Raw genomic sequence first — 19,954 nt, forward strand, 5'->3', positions numbered from 1 at the left:
TAATGGTGAAGAATATTTTGTCTTATGATCGTAGACATCTCTCCATTTATGGTCAGAAGTGAATTTGCCCCAAGATATTAAAACCTGATAAAACTACCATCTCATAATAAGTTGAATTAATTCAATTGATGATAACTGAATAATAGTAAAGGCAGACCTCAAATATTGCAAATCAATTCACAAACTATGTGCAAAACAAGTTGAGAATCAGATATGCATTTTGGGGGTTTAACTCCTTTGTTTTTCTCAAATGAAGCATCTTTAACTAGGAGAATTACTCTCTTCTAACGAGGAAAATGAGCTCTCATTTTGAACAGGTAATATTAAATTTCACTGAAATAAGCTCTTACAGGTATATTTGTTAAAACATTTCTTTATTGACTGTGCAGTTATTAACAATTCACATTTCATTTTTATGTACTGAGTAGAAGAGCATTTATTCTTTCATTAAAAAGTTAAGCCTTCAGGGCAGCAGCAGGGACTCAGAGCTCTTTTCCATAAATGGCACTGTCCAGTGACTCTTAAGTGCTTTTATATTAATAAAAAAGGGAAAAACAAATTAACTTCTCCTGCTCTCCATCATCCCCTCCCTGCCAATTTTACTTTACAAAGTGTCAACAGGTGAACAGTTCTCACACTAGTACTTCGATCAATCTGAAGAGATATGTCAACATTTATTTGGCACCGCTGAATTCAGAACATCTTTAGGTCTGCAAAAAAGTGACAAAAGAAATCCTGGGGACCTGGTCATTTCCCCAGAAAGATGCCATGTGGACAGAGAGGGTAGAAGATCTTGAGAGCCCTTCATTAGCCTCCAACACTTTGCTGCTCAAGTTTCTGGAGCTGTTTTTCAAGTGTTGAGATGTTTACTTGATGCATCATCAGAAACTGGCCATTCAAGTGAAAGACTGGGATGTCAAATTTATATCTTTCATACCAAGCAGAATTTTCTGGGAGTGTGATGTCAACTTCCTGTAAAATAAACTGAAAACAAAGACAGATTAAAGGTTTAGATTTTAGAGAACATGAAGCAATGCAATGATTGTAATGACAAATCAATCCCTGGAATGGTGGGAATGGTGAGGGATTTTTCTTGTTTTGTGTTGTTGTTAGTCCAAACTGATTGAATGATCGAATGTTCCTGATTTCCACAACTTTATTTTTTTAAATATTCCCTAACTCCTGATAATGCTACCTTTCTGTTATTCCTGCTACACTCAGGGTCAGGGCAAGAGTCAGTTCTCAGTGAAATAATGTGTTCCAATGGTGAAGCTGCCTAAAAATCAGGTGTATTTTGGTTATAAGAATGGGATAGGTGTCACAGTTTGGTACAGGAAAATACTTCTAGGGAAATGACAAAATAAAAAGAATAGAAAGTTTCAAGGAAGTATAAGTATTATTCCTGCTTGTTAACTTTGACTCATATTAAGAGTCAGAGTGAGCAAACCAGTACTGCTCAGAGGAAAAACACTTAGGGGTAATGAGTTTTATGGAAATCAGCACTAAAATGTCTCAGAAGAATAGAAAGAAAATTTAAATGAAAAATCATTTAATCTCTTTTCCTAAAGAAAGGATCCAGGCAGATACTTTATACCTCATACACTATCCATTGTACAGACATAAAACCACACTGTATTATATTACCCTGTTTTTATAAGGCTTCAGTACTTCCTTGGCTTCATCACAAAGGGGGCAAGGATCCTGTAGGAGGAAAAAAATAAGGCCATTAAACCTAAGGAATGGAATGCGGACTGACAAAAACTACCCAAAGCATATTACACTTATTTTAAAGGACAGTTTTCTACTAGGTTAATTATATTGTTTATTTCGAAAACAAAACACTATCATGTAATCTTGTAAATAGCTTTATTTCATGGTAAATGGGCTCTCAGCATTTTGTAGCTGTTTTGCTTTGATTTTTCTCCAACACAAATACATCTAATAAATGTAGATGCTTGTATTTGCTACATGCGTGTGTGCATATAAATATATATATATAGGCCAATGTATAAACACATAGATATATATCTAACAAGTATAAACACCTATAGTTTCTGGATAGGCAGGTAGGTAGACAGATACACACACATATATAACACATTTAGCTAATTACAATTATGTTTTTTGTTACTGTCTTCATCCAGTTGATATCTGAGAAGATTATTTTTCCCTACTCTGTAGTGTTAGGGCTTTGTCCTTACATCAGGAGCACCTTTTTGGCCTGGCTAACATTACCATATAGCTTAAAGTCTGTTCTGACTGGGATGCACTAAACTTTGCCAGCTTATTTCTATTAATTAGGACACAGAATAAATCTACTGAGTTGGAGTCAGAGACTGCTCCATCTTTAAAAAGGAAAAATCCACTGATATGGATAATGATTATAGCAACCAATTAATGATTTCTCTGTTTTGTTTTTTTTTTTAACGATTTATTTATTTTGTGCATACAGAACTGGGGTACAGGCCAGAGGCTCAGGGGCGGTGAGAGGCTTCACCAGAGACAGAGTGGGGAACAGAACAGGCAGATTGATGAAGTACACTGCTGAGAGGAGCAGCGGGCGGGTCAGGAGAGGTCTGCCACACCATGTGGTCACCTCTGGGGCAGGTGGGAATCGAACTCATGCGGAAGCGGCTTTTAGATTCTCAGGGCTGTGCTTTAACCTGCTGCGCCACCAGGGAGGGCCATGACTTCTCTGTTTTTTAATTTCATGTCAACAATAGTTTTCTCAGGCCAACTCTTCATCCAAGGAACATGCAGATTTCTAGTGTCCATTGTTGCTTATATTCATTTAGCCTTTGTGGAGAACTCTGTCAAGTATCCTGTGGACATCTGGCTAACTTTAAAGATTTTTCAACCCTTGACTCTGTGAACAAGGACTAGCTATCGGTTCTCTTGCATGAGCTCTAAATACATTCAACACTATTGATGCTTATATAAAACTTGCTTTTTAACATGACAAGAAGAAATAAATTGTTACTGTCAAAGAAAATCTTTCTTCCAGTTTAACTCAAAGTTTGTCTGGAATAAGACCTCAGTTATCAAAAGGCAGTTTTCCTTCAGAAGGCTTTTTCTAGCCCTAATTTCCTGGCTGAGAGAATTGTGCTGATCATGTCATCATTAGCATCGTCAATAAATGCACCACAGTCAGTGATATTTTAAGATATTTAAGATATTTTAAGACATTTGAACTTGTCTGAGAAACTTTCAGAAGTTAACAGAGGAACTTAAAAATAAAAACAAGAATAAGATAAATTGCAGAGGTATAAATGTAACATTTTGCTTTTACATTAAAAACTTTAGTAGAGTCTAGATCAAGTTCTGTTTTGCTTTTTAAAACATGGAAGTCTATACAAATTATCACATGTTAATGTATTTTTATGGGGAAAGGTTTATCAAATTTTAAGGAGGTCTATAAAAAGGATAAGACTGAGTGAGTAAGTCACTCAGTCCTCTATAATCTTCCATAGCACCAATGGAGCACTTATTTTCTCTCTGAACTATAACATATTTGTTGGGTTGGCTATGTACCACTCACTCTCCTTTCTTGTAGCAAGAATGCTGTCTTCTTGCCTCAGAAGCATTGGTTTCAGTATGTGGCAGACTCCACATAAAACAAGGGAGGAACACCGGAGTTAGGCTGAGACAGTTGCAAATCCTATGCCTCTTAGTTAAGAATACCTCCAGTCGACCAATCAGAGTCAATGGACCACATGAGTTTTCTGCTGGTAGAAGTTTGAGATGTGTGATCTGGAGCTGAAATGGTAGCAGTCATCCAAGTGTAGAGCCAGAATGAGGACATATCTAATCCAGAGGATAAGGAGCTGAAGAGATTGGTAACATACTTAGTTTCTGACTCAAACTACTCCTGAAACAAGACCAACCCAAAAAATCCCCTTTTTGTTTAAGCTACTCTGGGAAGTACATTCTATTATTTAGAAGTGAAAGAAACCTGATAATTTCTTTTTCACTGGATTGTGAATTCATGAAGGTGAGAGTGACATTATATGTCTAATGAAACAAATCAAGCGCTTAATACACATTTTAAGCTGAATGGAAGATTAATAGTGCATTTTTTTTTTTTGGTAAATGTTTTTAGCAAACTTGTCTGTAGCTCCCATTAAAAAATAGTGTAAAATAGTTAGGCTGTGTGAGTACCACTAGCCTTAAGAATTATTTTATTTTTGTTGTTAATTCTCACGTACATTACTTACATGTAGACACAGATAACGAAAGATTTTTGTTCCGTTCTTTTGAACAATGCAATATATGCTTATGTATATGGAAGAGTAGTTTAGATTAATTATTCTTAACAAGAAATTCATTAAAAAAACAAAGTAAGCTTTGCTGTAACTGTTAGATATCTTCAAATTACTAAATGCTTGAAATCCAAAGAAATGTATTAAGAGTCCTTTTTTGTTTGAATTATATTATTCATTAAAGTTAATTCTATTACCATGAACTTCTTTCTCTTATTATAAATCACACAAAGTAATGTAACTAGTAAAAGGATATCAGTAATAAGATTTAGGGGATAAAGCTCTTAAAATACTTAAACTCTTATGGCATAAAACTAGTATTAAGGATAAGAAAGCAAGTATAATCAATCCTCATTAGCTGTGAATTCTGTATTTGTACGTTTTTCTATTCAGTAAACCCTATTTGTCACCTCTAAATCAATACTCAGGCACTACACATTCGCAGAGGTGTGTGTGCACAGGTCAGTATGAGAGAGCCGTGTGGCCTGATGGGCTCATTCCCAGCTGACATGATTCTCTACCTTCTTGTTTCACTTCTCATCCTGCAAATCAAGTGCCACATTCATGATCTATTTAGTACCACTTTTTTGCATTTTTGTTGATGATTTTTCTATCTTAAATGGCCTTCAAGCATAGCACTAAAGCTTTTGGCTTTTCTAAACAAAAGGTTGTGATGTGCTTTGTGGAGAAAATAAGTATGTTAGATAAGCCTCATTTAGATATGAATGAGAGTACTGCTGGATATAAGCTGAATGTTAATGAATCAACAATACATATTGAATATGTTGTCTTTAAACAGAAACACATATGAAACAAGGTCATGTATTGACTTGTTGACAACCAGATATTGGAACCAGATACTCAAATGAATCTAACCATTATTTTCGTTGGGAGCAATGGTCCAATATTCATTTATCCAGTGGTTAGACAGACTTATAGAATATCACAAATAAGAAAACAGACTATATTTCTAAGTGATAATTTATAAATACCATATTATAATCTGATCTTCTTTTCATTGTAGAGGTCAAATGACTATTAAATAAAATAATTTGTCCCTTGTGACTTGTAAGACCATAAGACAGGAAACAGAATTATAACTGTTGTAATTGGAACTGAGAAACTGAGGATCAGGTCTGAAGAAAGTTTATTCCATTGCCTTTCCTTTCAACATTTTTTCCTTCTTAAATGTATATTTTAGTACCCAACAGTTTTAATACTTTATGTTTTGAAAGTGATAATTTACTTTAATATTCAGTGCCTCAGTACCTTTGTGAATAAGGTCAGCACGGGCAGAGCAGTCTTAGCAGCAGAGAGATTTCTTGAGAAGAGTCCAAAGGAGTATTTGGCAAGTTGGATGCCATTTCCTTGAAACCAGAGCATTTTCATTCTGCCAAAAGAAAAACAGAACGGTAAGCTTATGTGTCCTCCTTACAATATAAACAGTAAGCTGCAAGTCTATGATGAAATTTGAAGCCTTCAGAATTGATTCTTGGGGTCCAGGCATTAGAGAGACCTAGATGTTCAACGAGTTTCCATATTGCATCAACATCTCTGGTATTCCAAACAAAACAGAATTTAGAATGGGAAAAAAAATACATATTTATGGATTAGCTGTTTGCTTAATTACTTGGTGGTTTCAGTAAGCAAACTGCAAGGGGTTTGTTAATTTGAATATAAAATTAAATTTCACCTGCAGATTTTGCTTGCATCTTGGTGATCCCTTAAAATGCAGAGGATTCCTGAGATGGTTTTTCTTCATAGAGATAGCTTACATTATTGGCAGGCATTAACATTATTAAATCATCATCACAGGAAAGGAAACAATAAAAAAGCAGCACAGGTCCGAGCTGAAGGTGAAGACGATCTCATATGAAATCTATGACCCGCTGGTGCAAGAGATGGGGAAATACAGAGCTGTACTTAGAGCATAGTCTGGAAGAATTGGGCTCAATTAAATTGTCAAAAATAAAAACCGGGGCCCTCCCTGTGGTGCAGCGGGTTAAAGCACAGTACTAAGAAGCTAAAGCCGCTTCAGCATGAGTTCAATCCCGCCTGCCCCAGAGGTGACCCACATGGCGTGGCAGACCTCTCCTGACCCGCCCGCTGCTCCCCTCAGCAGTGTACTTCGTCAATCTGCCTGTTCTGCTCCCCACTCTGTCTGTGGTGAATCCTCTCACCGGCCCTGCACCTCTGGCCTGTACCCCAGTTCTGTATGCACAAATAAATAAATCTTCAAAATAAATAAATAAAAAAAACCTACTCAATATCTTTAGAATTATTTTAAAAGGAGCTTGCCATCACTTTTGATAATATAACCATTTATTAGTGTTCCTACTGGAGGTGTTTCAGTGAGAACAACTTGGCTCTAGCTGCATACCAAGCATGACCCTTTTAAATTTCCTCATCTTGCTGCTTCACTCTACATATTACTTATTTGTACCCATTCTACTGAATTTCCATCTTTGTCTGTTTTGTTCCAAAATTGAGATAACATTGGTTTATAACACTGCACAAGCTTTAAACTATAAATATCCTTGTACTTATAATTTAATTTAAAACTTATTGTTATAAATTTAAACAAGACTATAAAGATGTTAATTTCTTTAAAAACACAAAATGTTATTTGATTTTTATCATTATCAATTTTACCAAGATGAATTCATTCTTGGGATCTTCACTTCTTACTGTCTCTTTATTCCCTCCACCGTCATCTGCTACTTTCTCCTCCCTTACTTCCTTTTTTGTTTTTGAATACCTAAAGATCATTTCTTCATTAGGATCTCTGCATCTACTTTATTTCTGCAAGGACAACTCTTAAACAGCATCTGCTTATTTGGCCTGGGCTCATTTCACCTACTGAAAGACACCTTAATGACTATCATAACCATGCTGGTCATCTCATCATTCTCTGCCCTCTTATCTTTCTATAAAGATTTCTTTACCCTTCACCATTTAAAATTATATCTCTACTTATATGTCCTATAAGACCATAGGAGCAGAGAGTTGTTCACTCAATATTCCTGGGCATTTGCAATTAACTTGGCAGAGGGTAGGTGTTCAAATATTTGTTGGAATGTTAAATATACTAGAATGAGCCTTTCTCTTCTTAAATCTCACTTCTACCTCTAATCAGAAACTCAGTATACACCGTAGTCTCTATTTAGACAGATCTCATATCATAACTAAAGGTTAGTCCACAAGATTGCGCGCCAGGCTACTACAGCTGGCCCTAACTCCTTCACCGCCACCTGGGATCTCACCCTCTTCTGCTTCACAGAGCATGACTGTATTAATTAAGTGCTAATCTCCACTGATAGTCAGACTCCTCTGTGTAAGATTAGCATTAACACATTTCAAACAGAATGATAATGACTATGGAGGAAAACACCAATCCATACCAAACTAAAAACAAAGTACAAAATGATAGTACCATGATCCACGAAAACAGTAATCTTTCTTTCATTCTTCTACCCTCGGTCTTCTACTTCTCCCTAGATATCTCTGCTAACTAAATGATCCTGATAATGCATAAAAAGGAATATGATAATTCTGCAAGGCTCTGCAGCCCAGCATTATTCAAAAGGTTGAAAGTAGAGCTAAACAATTTTATAGAATGCCATGCTGCTCTCAATTAAGTGTTAAGCCCTGGTACACATTTTCCATAAATTCAGCAGAATCAAGAATTCTAGATGAATGTGGTTAGAGACAATAGCTTCTAAATCTGGCTTTCTCTATATAGTATATAAATTGGGTTGAAAGTAGAATGTTAGCCTTGATTACATTAGGTAGAAATTTCTGCATCGCTGGTTTTGAGAAAGCTCTACACCAGTAGTGGAATACTGTCTTAGGATGTGGAGTTAAAGAAGTTACACTACACAGAGAATTTTAAAATTAGGTTAGAGTACAGGCAGAAAGAAAGCCCTTAGACATGAGAAGGATCAGGCTGTCTATGACAGTGATCTAAGACTATCACTACAACTACTTGCTTTTAGTGAAGGAATTTAAGATTTATGTCTGCTGGTAAGGGAAGACTTATTGCTTTTACCTAGATGAATGGAGACTGAGGTGTTAAGGCTTAACCAAAAAAAAATATAATAATAATAAAAAAAATCACATTCACAATGGAAATCTGCTTCAGTATTTCCAACACGACAAAACATAGCATGTGGTCTTGTTGCACCCAAGACAAATAAAACCTGTCATAGTAAACAGAGTTACTGTTTATTCCAGATTTGCTAGAATATTTGTTCAACCAATCGAGAGAGCTAAGTATTCAGTGATGTCTCCAACCATTCCATTTCCAAATAGTTCTGTTTTTTACTGTTAATCTTCATTTCTCCTTTCTTACAAGTATTTAATCACTTAACCATAGCACATGTTTACTGAAAAGTACATTACAATTATGCATTTTTACTACCTGCATATTTTTCAAGTGTCCTAAGGCACATGTGTTTTGCCCTATTGTTAAATTATTTCTTGGTAAGCACTTTATTAAAAATTTTATTAGAGTATGATTTAAGGAAAGCTCCATATAACTTTCCTAGGCACAGTAAGATACTAAGGCTAAAATTCTGAACACTTGAGTACACTTAATTATAAAAGGTAAATTAAAAATGATACTCTAATTGGAACTATGTAATATTCTACTTATACTATTTTACTAACTGTAAACCCAAACGCCATTGCTGTCAATGTCACATTCACCAAATTATGCCTTCTTGAAGTAATATCTTAATATGGGCTACTCTGTCAATGTGATGTTTTCATTAGTTCTATTATTTTTGAAAGGTATCTCAGCACTAAATAAAAAAAATTCTGAAAAGGCAGTCTCTCTGCCTCCTAATTCAGGACTGTGAGGGGACACCTTTTTTATTAAGTCATTGAATTTAGTCATGAGATGTGTATCTTTACTATACACACAGACACAATTTTATCCTTGGCATTTTGTTATAGGCCTCTGTGATATAAGCAGAAAGAGCTATGTTCATCATATCAAAGAATCACAATTGGGTCACCTTTGTCAGAGACCAAAAATAAAAAGAAAAAAGTAAAAGGCAGAAGACTGGATTTAGAATGTCCTAAAACAAATTCCACAGCCGAACAATAAAGATGGTGACTCCTGCTGTTTCAAGTCCAGGGCTGCTCAGAGGCATGGCATCTCCCTGAAAGAGAAAGAGAATGCTAGCTTTTCAACAAAACTGATGCTGACTTCAGTGGTCTTTATGGCAGCATCAAATACAACATGGGGGGAGGACTGATTGGACCAATTCAGTCCTCCTTGAAGCAAGATAAGATAACTTAACTTTATAGCATTTTCCCTGCAAAGCACTGAAGGGCATACCATTACCACAACTGATTACAGTACAGAAAGAAGCCAGGGTCATTTGAGCCTTTATTAAGGATTATTCATTTCTTGCATGAGGAGCTGCCCAGGCTATGGCTGCACATCACTTACATGGGGCTCCTGGATTCTTCAAACGCTGTGTGTGTCTGATTAGAAGGGAAACAACATTGTTCTCACTTGAGCAGAGAAACTGACCTTCACTGACCAGAATTTTTATTCATACAAAGAATCCTTTGGCACACTGAGTCTCCAAGCTCACATGATCTCTCATCAGCAAGCTGCAGTGTTAGTTCATGTGCAAAATAGCAAAGTCTATATAAGCCCAGGTACTGCCTTAGCTATTAATAGGTAATGTTAGAGTTTCTTCATAAGAATATAATGTAAATTTAATGCTGAGCTGACATTAACCAAACACTGTTACCGTAGCTCTTGCTGAACCTGTGTTCCATAAAGAGGCTCAGGGCTTCTGTTTAGTCATTTGTGCCATGTGAGATGTTAAGTGCTCCATTTCACATTTACTACCATCTAAGTATAATGTTCCCATTCTTATCCAAGTTACTAGATAAACGCATGTGCACTCACACACACACACACACACACACAAACTCTAATAGAAACAAAATGTTAGATTACTGAAAGTTTGTAGAGTGTGGTAAGGTTGCTTTTACTCATCTCAGTCACTGCGCTCTATATAGCTCAAGGAAATGTGGAGAGATGATGCCTCCTCTGTACTTTTGGTCAGTCAGCTGTGTCCAGACCTCCCTCTCTCCCAAAAAAGTGGAACCTAACCTGGGACTTTGGGTGCAAGTATAGGGCCAAGAGTGACAAAGAGGCAGCATAGAGGGACAGAACTGAAACGGAAAATTAAGCAAATGCTTTGAGGTATCAATTTTAAGGAACTAAGCAGAGATAGAATGAGGCTATGGAACAGAAACAGGAAGTGAGGGCTGGAAAGACCAATATATGTGGGATCCTCACTCACTGCATGAGTGCATGGGTGCTCTTCCAGCCCCTCAGCCTCAGTACCTGGGTAAGAAAGTGGAGCTTACTGACAAGATGTTGCAACAAAGATCCTGTGCTACATAGGACCCACCTGCAAGTCCACCCGGCATCCTGTTCAGCTTTACTGTGAATGTGCAGTTTGGACTGATGCTTTGATCCTGCATAAACACATGAAGCCACAAATAGACCTACATCATGCCCTGACCCTAGGGAGCAAGCAGCAGCTCCTCATACCACATGTCCCGTGCACTACAATCCCTGCAGTTTTTACTTCCAATTTCAGTGCCAATAGGTTCACCACACAAAGGTGAGAGAAGTCAATAGAAAATCTCAGAAAGGCATGACTGGCCACATCAGTGCCTGGAGACAACCCCCTTTTTTACTTCGCTTTGATTCATTACCATGACTGTGGAATTTCCAAGTAACTGGATATCTCTATTCCACTTGGTACTCAATTGGTGCTATGCTAATTTGTATTCAACACACTTGCTTTGCGGAAAAAGCTCTTTAACTGTTTGAAGTGTAGGCCTTGCCTATTCAGTTCCCCTGAAGGTTATAGCCATTTCCATTTTTACCATTAGTACATGTACTCTGCCCTCATATACCACACCTTCAAATTCTCAGTAGAAATAAGCCTTTTTTTTTCTTGCTGGAATTCAGTCCATATCTTCACCTCCAGAAAAACTCTCACATGGAAAAGTCCACTGTTACCTCTGCTTGATATAAGTAACAAGGATAACAGAGAAATAAACTTCAGTGGAGAAAGGAGTTAAAATTTTAACTGGAACAATATCAGTTATCTGAGGCTTAACAGTGGTTGATAAGCTAGTGATGTCACTCATTTTTTACACCCTTGGGAGGGAAGATTTAAAAATGAGTAAGGGGAGATCTAAACCATGAAAATCTGAAAAATCAAGCCAGAAGAGAAGTGTATGTACAAATTAGAAATGCAGGAGAAATTACAACAGGGATATCTCTAATAAGCACCTTTAAGTAATATGAGGTGGGTTGAGATTGGTGTGGCTTCACGGAAGGTGGATTCTAGATCATTGAGGATGTGGATATTCCAAAATTGTGGTTAGACACAAAAATGATAAGGTAGGAGTGCTGTGGCTTGTTGGATGAGAGCCGAAGGTTTTGAACAAGAGTGATGGGATAAAATCAGTGTTATGGGTGAATGATGAGGACAGCATGCAGGATGGACTGCAGTGGGAAGGAGTTTCACCAATTGTAAGGGAAAAGCCTTCCCTTCTTTCTGTAAAGATTTATTTATGCATACATAACTGGGGTACAAGCCAGAGGTGCAGGGGTGGCGAGAGGCTTCACCAGAGACAAAAGGAGCAGAACAGGCAGATTGACAAAGTACACTGCTGAGGGGGGCAGCAGGCAGAACAGGAGAGGTCTGCTGTGTCATGTGGGTCATCTCCCTGGCCAGGGATCAAACTTGTGCTGAGACGGCTCTGGATAAGTTCGGAGTGCTGTGCTTTAACCCATTGCACCCCCAGGGAGAGCCCCCTTTCTCCTGATCTCATATTTTAGAGACAGGGAAGAAATGTGGCCATAGTTTTTGGGTATCAAATGTTCCCTGACAGGAGAAGGGGATAGTGCCATATGACACTAGTCTGATTTGAACAGGACCTGGACAAAGAATATGAAATAATTTTTAGCTGTAGGAGCCTAAAATGCTAGGCTATTTAGAGATGATCAAAACTTAGAGATGATCATACATAAGTCTGGGCAGAGGTAGAGGGTATTTTGCTTGTCACAAACTCAGTTCTCTAGTTCCTCAGTCATAACTAGGAAGCCTGGGTTTCAGAAATGGAGTGTGGCTTTAGAGTGGCCAAGTACTCTTCTTGCAACTGTCTCACATCCAAGAGGGTAAAGTGCTTTGCAAAAGGAAGGATACATCTTTTTCCTTACTGTGAGACACATTTTTATTTTATTATTTTTAAAATTACTTATATAGGCTTAGAAGAACTGGGTATAGACCAGAGGTGCAGGGGTAAGAGGAGTCATAAGAGACAGAGTCGTGAGCAAAACGGTCTAATATGCTGAAATACACTGTTGAGGGGAGCAGCAGGTAAGGCAGGAGAGGTCCGCTGTGCCATATGGTTTAGCTCCCTGGCTGAGGTCAGACTGAGGCCTTAGTGATAATACAGCTGAGAGACTTAACCCCTAAACCACCAGGGAGGCTTGAGAGACATTTTTAAAATGATTTTTAATGACAGTCCCTTGTCATTTTGGCATTGTTCTACAAGTGTTTATCTAGGCCTATAGCAAGCTGAGAAATATGGTGAAGTGGAAACAGGGAGTTTTTAAGTAACCAGGAGCTTATTTTGGAGTCTTTGGGACTTAGCAGTCACATTTTTCAGATTATTACCAGGTGTCTACCTAGCAGTGGGGTTGGTGCACATGAGAGTATCAAGGAAGGGTTTCCAGAAAACATGCACTTGAGAAAAGGAAAGAGAAGATGCTAATCAAGTATGCCAACATACTATATAGACTCTCTCTACCAGAGGTTCAAAGGGAATGCTGAACTAATTCCTGCTAACATAATAGGGCTTGCAAACCTTGTACTTCTCCCTTCATCTTCAACCCAAAGATACTGACTCAGCATTTGGTCTCAAGCCAGAGAGGCATATTCTGAATTCAGAGTGTGCAACAATGTTCAGTACAATTACGACATAATGGCTGCAAAGCTGTTCCTGAAAGCCAAGAAAACCTGAATAATGTGGTTGGGTTATATCATACATGAGGACTTAATAGAGTTTAAAAACCAATTTGAAAATTCCTTCATTCCATAAAGACAGCATTACGACGAGGGCAAATATTCTAGTTCAAGGGATGGAAACAAAGTGCATAAGGAATTATGCAGACTCTTTCCCACATTACCCTTCTTAACCAAAACGACCTATTCCCTTTAAAGATATCGCTGATATTTAATAGTGGCCCAGAAAGAGGGCAGTTTCATTAAAACATTTAAGTCCTGTTGTACCTAGTTAGTAGTGTCAGATTCCTTGATATTTAAAAAGCACAAAATCCTATTTCCAGAAACAAATGCTTGCAATTCAAAACCGTCCATCCACGCAACGTCTTCTATTCATCATTAATCCTGTATTTCCAATTCATCTTGCCAAAGTAGTAATGTTAGCCTTCTGACCACACAAGACCTGAAAGATGTTTCATTCACTTTTAGCCATTCTGGAGCAAGTGGCTTTGGAACATTTCAGTTACTAAATCTAGCATTTCCTGGGTTTGTAAAATAAATAGCAGCAAGGACCACAGAAATACAGTGCTTGGCCTGATATTGGGAACCATCTATTCTTGAGGTGGGGCCCCAGCAATACTCAAATTATGTGAAATTCCAAATCCTATTTTGCACTTAACTGTTATCATGGAGAGCATACGTTAACATTTTGGGACTGGGAAGTGACTATGTAGAACCTCTTACTTTATTGATAAAGAAACTGTTTAACCAAAGTCTTTCATACTGCAATTTTTTTTTTGTTCCTTACTCTATATTTATAGTTTCCTTCAGCAATGACTTACTTTTATAAATGAATGATGCCAATAGCATTTTTACAACTAGATCTCCAACTTTAACTCCCTTTCTTAAAAAAAAAAAAACTCGAAGAGCTTTATATATTAATCCCCAGAGTATACCCAATAAAAGATATCATATTTTGTTTGAAGCTTAATTTAAGGATGGAGAGAATGAGGACAGTTTCAGATGGTAGCATTCTTTTAATCTAAGATTGAGGTTCTGATCACTAAATCTAAGATTCAGATTATTTTCATTTTTGAAGCTGGAGAAACAAAGCTGAATTTAGATCTTTTTTTCCCTCTAGTCTTATGTCCTAAGCCGCTTCAGCTGACTGAATTTCTATTAAAAAACACTATCCTTGCTCTTGGCTGACTGGAAGACTACATATTTTAAAAGTAAGGAGTTAAATCAAACAACTGCACGTCTTTCTTCTTTACTAAACTAGAAGCCAATTACCTCATGATTAATATGAAATAGCACTGGACAGGAAAGACAGGAAGCTCATTTGTTTCTAGTAGTATCATTCTGGTTTCTCCTATAATCCCATTGGTAACAGAAGGAAAAAGTATATACCACATGCCTACCCTATTACAAAACAAAAAATGTAACTCTGATAAAATATTAGTAAAGTAGAAAAGATACAGATTTCCTTTAGTATTATGGAGCATCCTCACCTTAAACTATTGACCATACATAGTGCTATACTCTTAAGGCAGGAGTAAACTAAGATTTTGGTGCCCTAGGTGAACTAGTGATTGATATACCTTCAAATGGATGCTCTTCAAATTTTGCTCAAATTTGAACATGACAGGTCTAGAAAGAGGATGGAGACAGAGTTAGAGATGCATTTAGGTGGCATATTCCATTCACTACAAGGGTCCTGCAATAGCCCAGGCCAGTTCTCCTTGGAAGGCAGGGGCCATTTATAGATTCTCAAACACGCCCTTCCCTACTCGAAACTGTTTATCCAAGCATTACTTCTAACTGCATTGTGTAATCCCCAAAAGGCTACTGTTCCATACATTTTTTTTCCTTTTACCTTCTTACCTTTCCTACCACTGGCATTGCCAATGATGTTTTCATTCTCTTTATAGATCTAGCCTGACTCTAAGGACATTCTTTTATAATTTCTATAGCATGTGTTGAGGTATTGAGTGTTTACAGTATGCCAGAGACTGTGTCATGTATTAAAAACACAAAAGTGATTAAAATCCTTTTCCCTCTTTAAAGAACTGATACCTGGAGCAGGACAAAGATTTACAGATCAGTGACACAGTGATGTAGGATATATTAGTAAAATGGTTGTTACTAATATTACCATGAAAAATGCTCTGAGGTCTTTGGAGATAGACTGTTTCTTAAAGTAGAAGGCACTCTTGAGTTTTGCCTCTATCTCTGGAAACCTTAACTTCGGTAAGGATTGGAATAAAAAGGGTGATGTTTACATGACTCTAGTTTCTAGTGGCTGTGTGACTGGGAGTAAGAGATAATAACTATGTGAAACTTAGTCAAACGCTTTCATTTGGCATGTTCTTCTTCAAATGATTTGGTTCCTAAAACTTGCTATGAAAGAAACTTGCCTAGTTCCTGCTACAGTATTTCTCCCCTCTGAAATAACTGCGAACACGATTAAAACTCTGCAGGGACTGTTCAGCTGCCTTTTGGCTTCTTCTTGTGTATACTCCTTGAGTAAAGCAGTAGCAAAAAATAAGATTTAAAATAAGAAATACTAAAAAAAAGCCTCACTATTTGTACCAGATCACCTCACATCCTGCTGTGTGTGAAACCCTGAGCCCTTGGCATTAGAGTGACCATAAGCATCAGTCAGCTATAAGATACAAAAACTAATGATAAAAAGAAGTTATTCCGAAGAAGGCACCTTTCCATATTGTCTCTGGGTACTTAGAGCTAGCCATCTAGAATAAAAGAGAAATGCAGTCCAACAAATTCCTACATTGGAAAACTCTCATTTCTATTAACTTACTTGCCATCAGTCCATTTACATAAAATCCACATTTCCTTCTGGTGATGGACACAAAAATATCGATCCTTCCTTGGCAGGCAGCTACTACCCACCAAAGCAAAGAAGAACAAAGAAAACCTAAGAAATTTGCACACCGATGTTAATTTTGACAAAAGGATTTTTGTGGAACTAGGCAATTCCTCAGTAGTGGAAGACCTCAGTTAACAGGCTACATTTCCCACAGAACCATTAGTTCTGCCTTACCCCAATATTACCATCATCACTCAGTATATCAGGGTACATCTGTTTTCCCCATTGTTTTCTGTCTCAGTATATCCGGTTCCAAATATTTCAAGAGAGCTTCATGTGCCCTTTTCATAAATGCTTCCTCAGATATAACAGATCCTAGATACTATCCTTGTCCTGAGGAGCTGAAAATCTTAAGAGTGATATTAGGTCATTCTCTGGATTGGAGAAAAGGAAATGCACTATGACTTACTTCTCAGCCTTTTAGTTAAGATCAAGAGTAAAAAAAAGAAAAACTCTAAAATATAAAATATATTATATATACACATCGAATTAAAAAAAAAAAAGATTATCCAGGCAAAAGAACCCCTCTTGTTAAACACAGTGTTAGAAATAGGCACTTGCCTATTCTGCTAGTAACAATTTAGTTGAGACTCTTATAATTTTGCACTTATTAAAAAATGGTAGGCACTGCTATTTGTTAGGGGTGACTGACTGACAAGGCTAAGTAATTGCTGAGACCTGTACAATCGCTCTGATTTATTCTCTCATTGTTTCTGCACTCAGAGGTTCTTTTGACCAATAAAACAGAAGGGAGAGCCACAGAGCCGGTCCACACAGCCTCAGCACTCACAAATATTCCTTACTGTACCTTTCGGTCTTTTCACCTCCCATTAAAGATCAATATGGCTGCTCAAAAATGTTTATTTTAAAAGGCAATCATCTCAGTGGGTTGCCAAGTGAGATTATATTGCTACTTCATAGAATTCAATTAAACCCGGGACCGAGGCATCTGTGAATCATTGGAAGAGCATGAAGTTGAGCTGTTTTCTGCTTTCTCTTAAAAATCTGCCATTCCCCCGCCCATTATATTGTTCACTTCCCGGAGGGATATTGCGCGCCAGTAATACCCTCTCCCCCGCACCCTTCTTCCCCCACCAATCCACCGCCCCTCAGTGGTTCATGGATTTATGGCTCCCGGTTTAATTAAACTCCCTCCAAAGACAATCGAATTTGGCAGGTGGCGGCACGAAAACAGGCCTGCGGGCTCTCCACCCCTGCCCAAGTGCCGGCTCCGGGCGGGGTGCCAGCAAGCGCCCACCAGCCGGTGCCAGGCCACCAGCACCCACCTGAGCCTCCCGCCGCCTAAGTCGCCGCTTCCGCCCTGCACCCCACGCTTCCGCCCGAGCCTGCCCTGCCCCCGCCCCGCGCCCTGCACTTCCGCCCTTGTCTGCTGCGGCGGCGCGCGCGGAGCTCAGTATCTCAATCCCAGCAGATCGCTTCTGGGAAGTGTGGCCCTGCCTGGCCGTGAAGAAAGACCTATGTCAAACTGTTAAAACAAACAAACAAAACAAAACAAAACAAAACAAAACAAAAAAACCAACAAACCCATGGGAGAGTCATCTGGCGTTTGGGCCATTAAAATAAGGAGCCTGAGATGTGGGGGCCAACTTTAGGGTGATGTGTTGTGGCAGATCATTTAAACCATCCCTGTCATGCATTCATTCATCCATTCATTTATGAGTTAAATGTTTACTGTTGTCCTCCGGATCCCGGCTAAACAGGATAATGAACTCCATGATGGAGAAAACTGGCAGCTTGTAACCTCCTCAGACTTAAGGTTGTGAAGTCAAATCGGACTTTGGAAAACAATCCCTTAAATAAGTCGTGCGTTTACTAAATTAACCTCTTCAACTAGTGTGATCTAGTTGAAGTGGTCACTTTTAGGTTGGATCTAAAGGCCTGGTGGGGCTGGGACAGAGCCCCCGTCTTAAAAAGGGGACTGGAGGAATAGAGCATTAGTTTTGATAAGGGTAGGCATAGCAGAGATGGGGAAGAAAGATGGCATTGGCTAGAGAGGGTAATCAGGAGCCAGGGCCTTTCTGAAAGTTGATGTACAGGGCAGCTGGAGGAGTTTTTCCTTTACTTATTTATTTTTGTTTATGTACAGGAAGCGGATTGACCTGACCACCTTCCTTTCTGAAAGGATCACTCAGTTTGGGAAGGGTTGAGATAGTTGAGAGCAGAGTATAAACAGGCAAGTTCAGAGACTGCTCTGTCATCCAGGAGCAAGGTGTGGCAGTACTGTTAATAGTGAGAAAATGGTGGATAACAATACTAGTAATACTCAAAGCTAACATTTATTGATTGCTCACCATAAGCTTTACACTCATTAATTTGTTTAATTCTGAGAACAATCCTATTAAGTATTATTAGTGCCATTTTACAGATGAGGAAATGGATACTTAAGAACTTGCCCTACTTCTCAGAGCTAGAAAACAGTATCTCATGTTGTCTGATGACAGTACCCATGAACTTACCATGACACACTCAGTGTGTATCTGGTGATTAAAAATAAAAAGTAGGCCCTCCCTGGTGGCGCAGCGGGTTAAAGCACTGCACTGAGAAGCTAAAGCCACTTCAGCATGAGTTCAAATCCCGCCTGCCCCGGAGGAGACCACATGGCGTGGCGGACCTCTCCTGACCCGCCCGCTGCTCCCCTCAGCGGTGTACTTCGTCGATCTGCCTGTTCTGCTCCCCACTCTGTCTCTGGTGAAGCCTCTCACCGTCCCTGAGCCTCTGGCCTGTACCCCAGTTCTGTATGTACAAATAAATAAATCTTTAAAAAAAATAAAAATAAAAAGTAAACCAAGGTCAGGAAAGAATTCCCTAAACAAACCATATATGTTACTATCAGAGGACATATCTAAACATATAGTTTTAAATTTCTTTATCATTTCAGGATTTGCTGATAGCAAAAGAGGATTCTGTGATTGTCAACACAAAATCTATGATTATTTTTCAGTAGATGCACTCTGATAAGATATAATCTTCCTGGAAAAAAAGCAAATTGCCAAAGTGTACTCCACCTAGCAATTTCTGATAGAATATCCTTAAAAAAGTTAACTTGGGTCCAGTTATAAACACCTTGGTGAAGGATGCATAACATGCATTTTGTGAACTGATAGAAAAGCTTCCTAAGATGCATCTCCAAATCAGTTTCCAAGTCTCATTTCTTGTGGGAAAATGAAGCTTTATAAGTAAGTTGGAAACCTGATTTCACCAGAGGAGAAAGGATTTCACCAAAGGCCCACCATGACTTTATCACAGAATTTGAGATAAAGTTATAAGTCTTCGATTGATGATGATGATGACGATGATGATGACACAAGACTTGCTGTCTTCCGCTTGATTGTTTGGTTGAGAGTGGATGTCCATGAAATGACTGAGATTCCTGGGGACTCACAGTGGTTGATACCTAACCACTTGGGAGTGCCTGCCTGTATTCCTTGAGCTGATAGGACCAGTTTAGCATGGGACTCAGAGTGTCAAGTATTTGAGCTGTATCTGTAAAAACAAATGTCAGTAATCTAACCTGGAAAAATTATTTTCTCCAAATAAAAAAAAGAAAATTGCCAAAGCAAAATAACAAATATTTATTAATGGTCATAAAAGATAATATTATGTCAGCTTCATTAGTGCTGGATTTAGTACTCACCACAATTTCATTACATCTGTAAATAGCCTTTAGATGAGATGCTCTTAGCAAATGAGAGTTCCTAAGGATACATCAGGAGTGTTGAGAAATCATA

General features: G+C 38.2%; 1 protein-coding gene across 2 annotated transcripts; it reads right to left on the reverse strand.

Moving 5' to 3' along the window:
* Positions 1-391: 391 nt before the first annotated feature.
* LOC101637230 (chromosome unknown open reading frame, human C5orf63) lies at positions 392-17,520 on the reverse strand. Of its 2 annotated transcripts, none has more exons than XM_004686676.2 (4): positions 17,492-17,520; positions 5,529-5,649; positions 1,645-1,701; positions 392-984 (listed from the first exon to the last, which is right to left on the reverse strand). In XM_004686676.2, exons 2-4 carry the CDS (start codon positions 5,646-5,648, stop codon positions 808-810), a joined length of 354 nt encoding a protein of 117 aa, XP_004686733.2. In that variant the 5' UTR covers position 5,649; positions 17,492-17,520; the 3' UTR covers positions 392-807. The 2 variants fall into 2 exon arrangements, with proteins under 2 accessions (XP_004686733.2, XP_012583270.1); XM_012727816.1 differs by lacking the exon at positions 17,492-17,520 and adding an exon at positions 5,953-6,145.
* Positions 17,521-19,954: the final 2,434 nt, after the last annotated feature.

Source organism: Condylura cristata, unplaced genomic scaffold, assembly GCF_000260355.1.
Source record: "Condylura cristata isolate star-nosed mole 26May11 unplaced genomic scaffold, ConCri1.0 scaffold00021, whole genome shotgun sequence".
Taxonomy (NCBI): domain Eukaryota; kingdom Metazoa; phylum Chordata; class Mammalia; order Eulipotyphla; family Talpidae; genus Condylura; species Condylura cristata.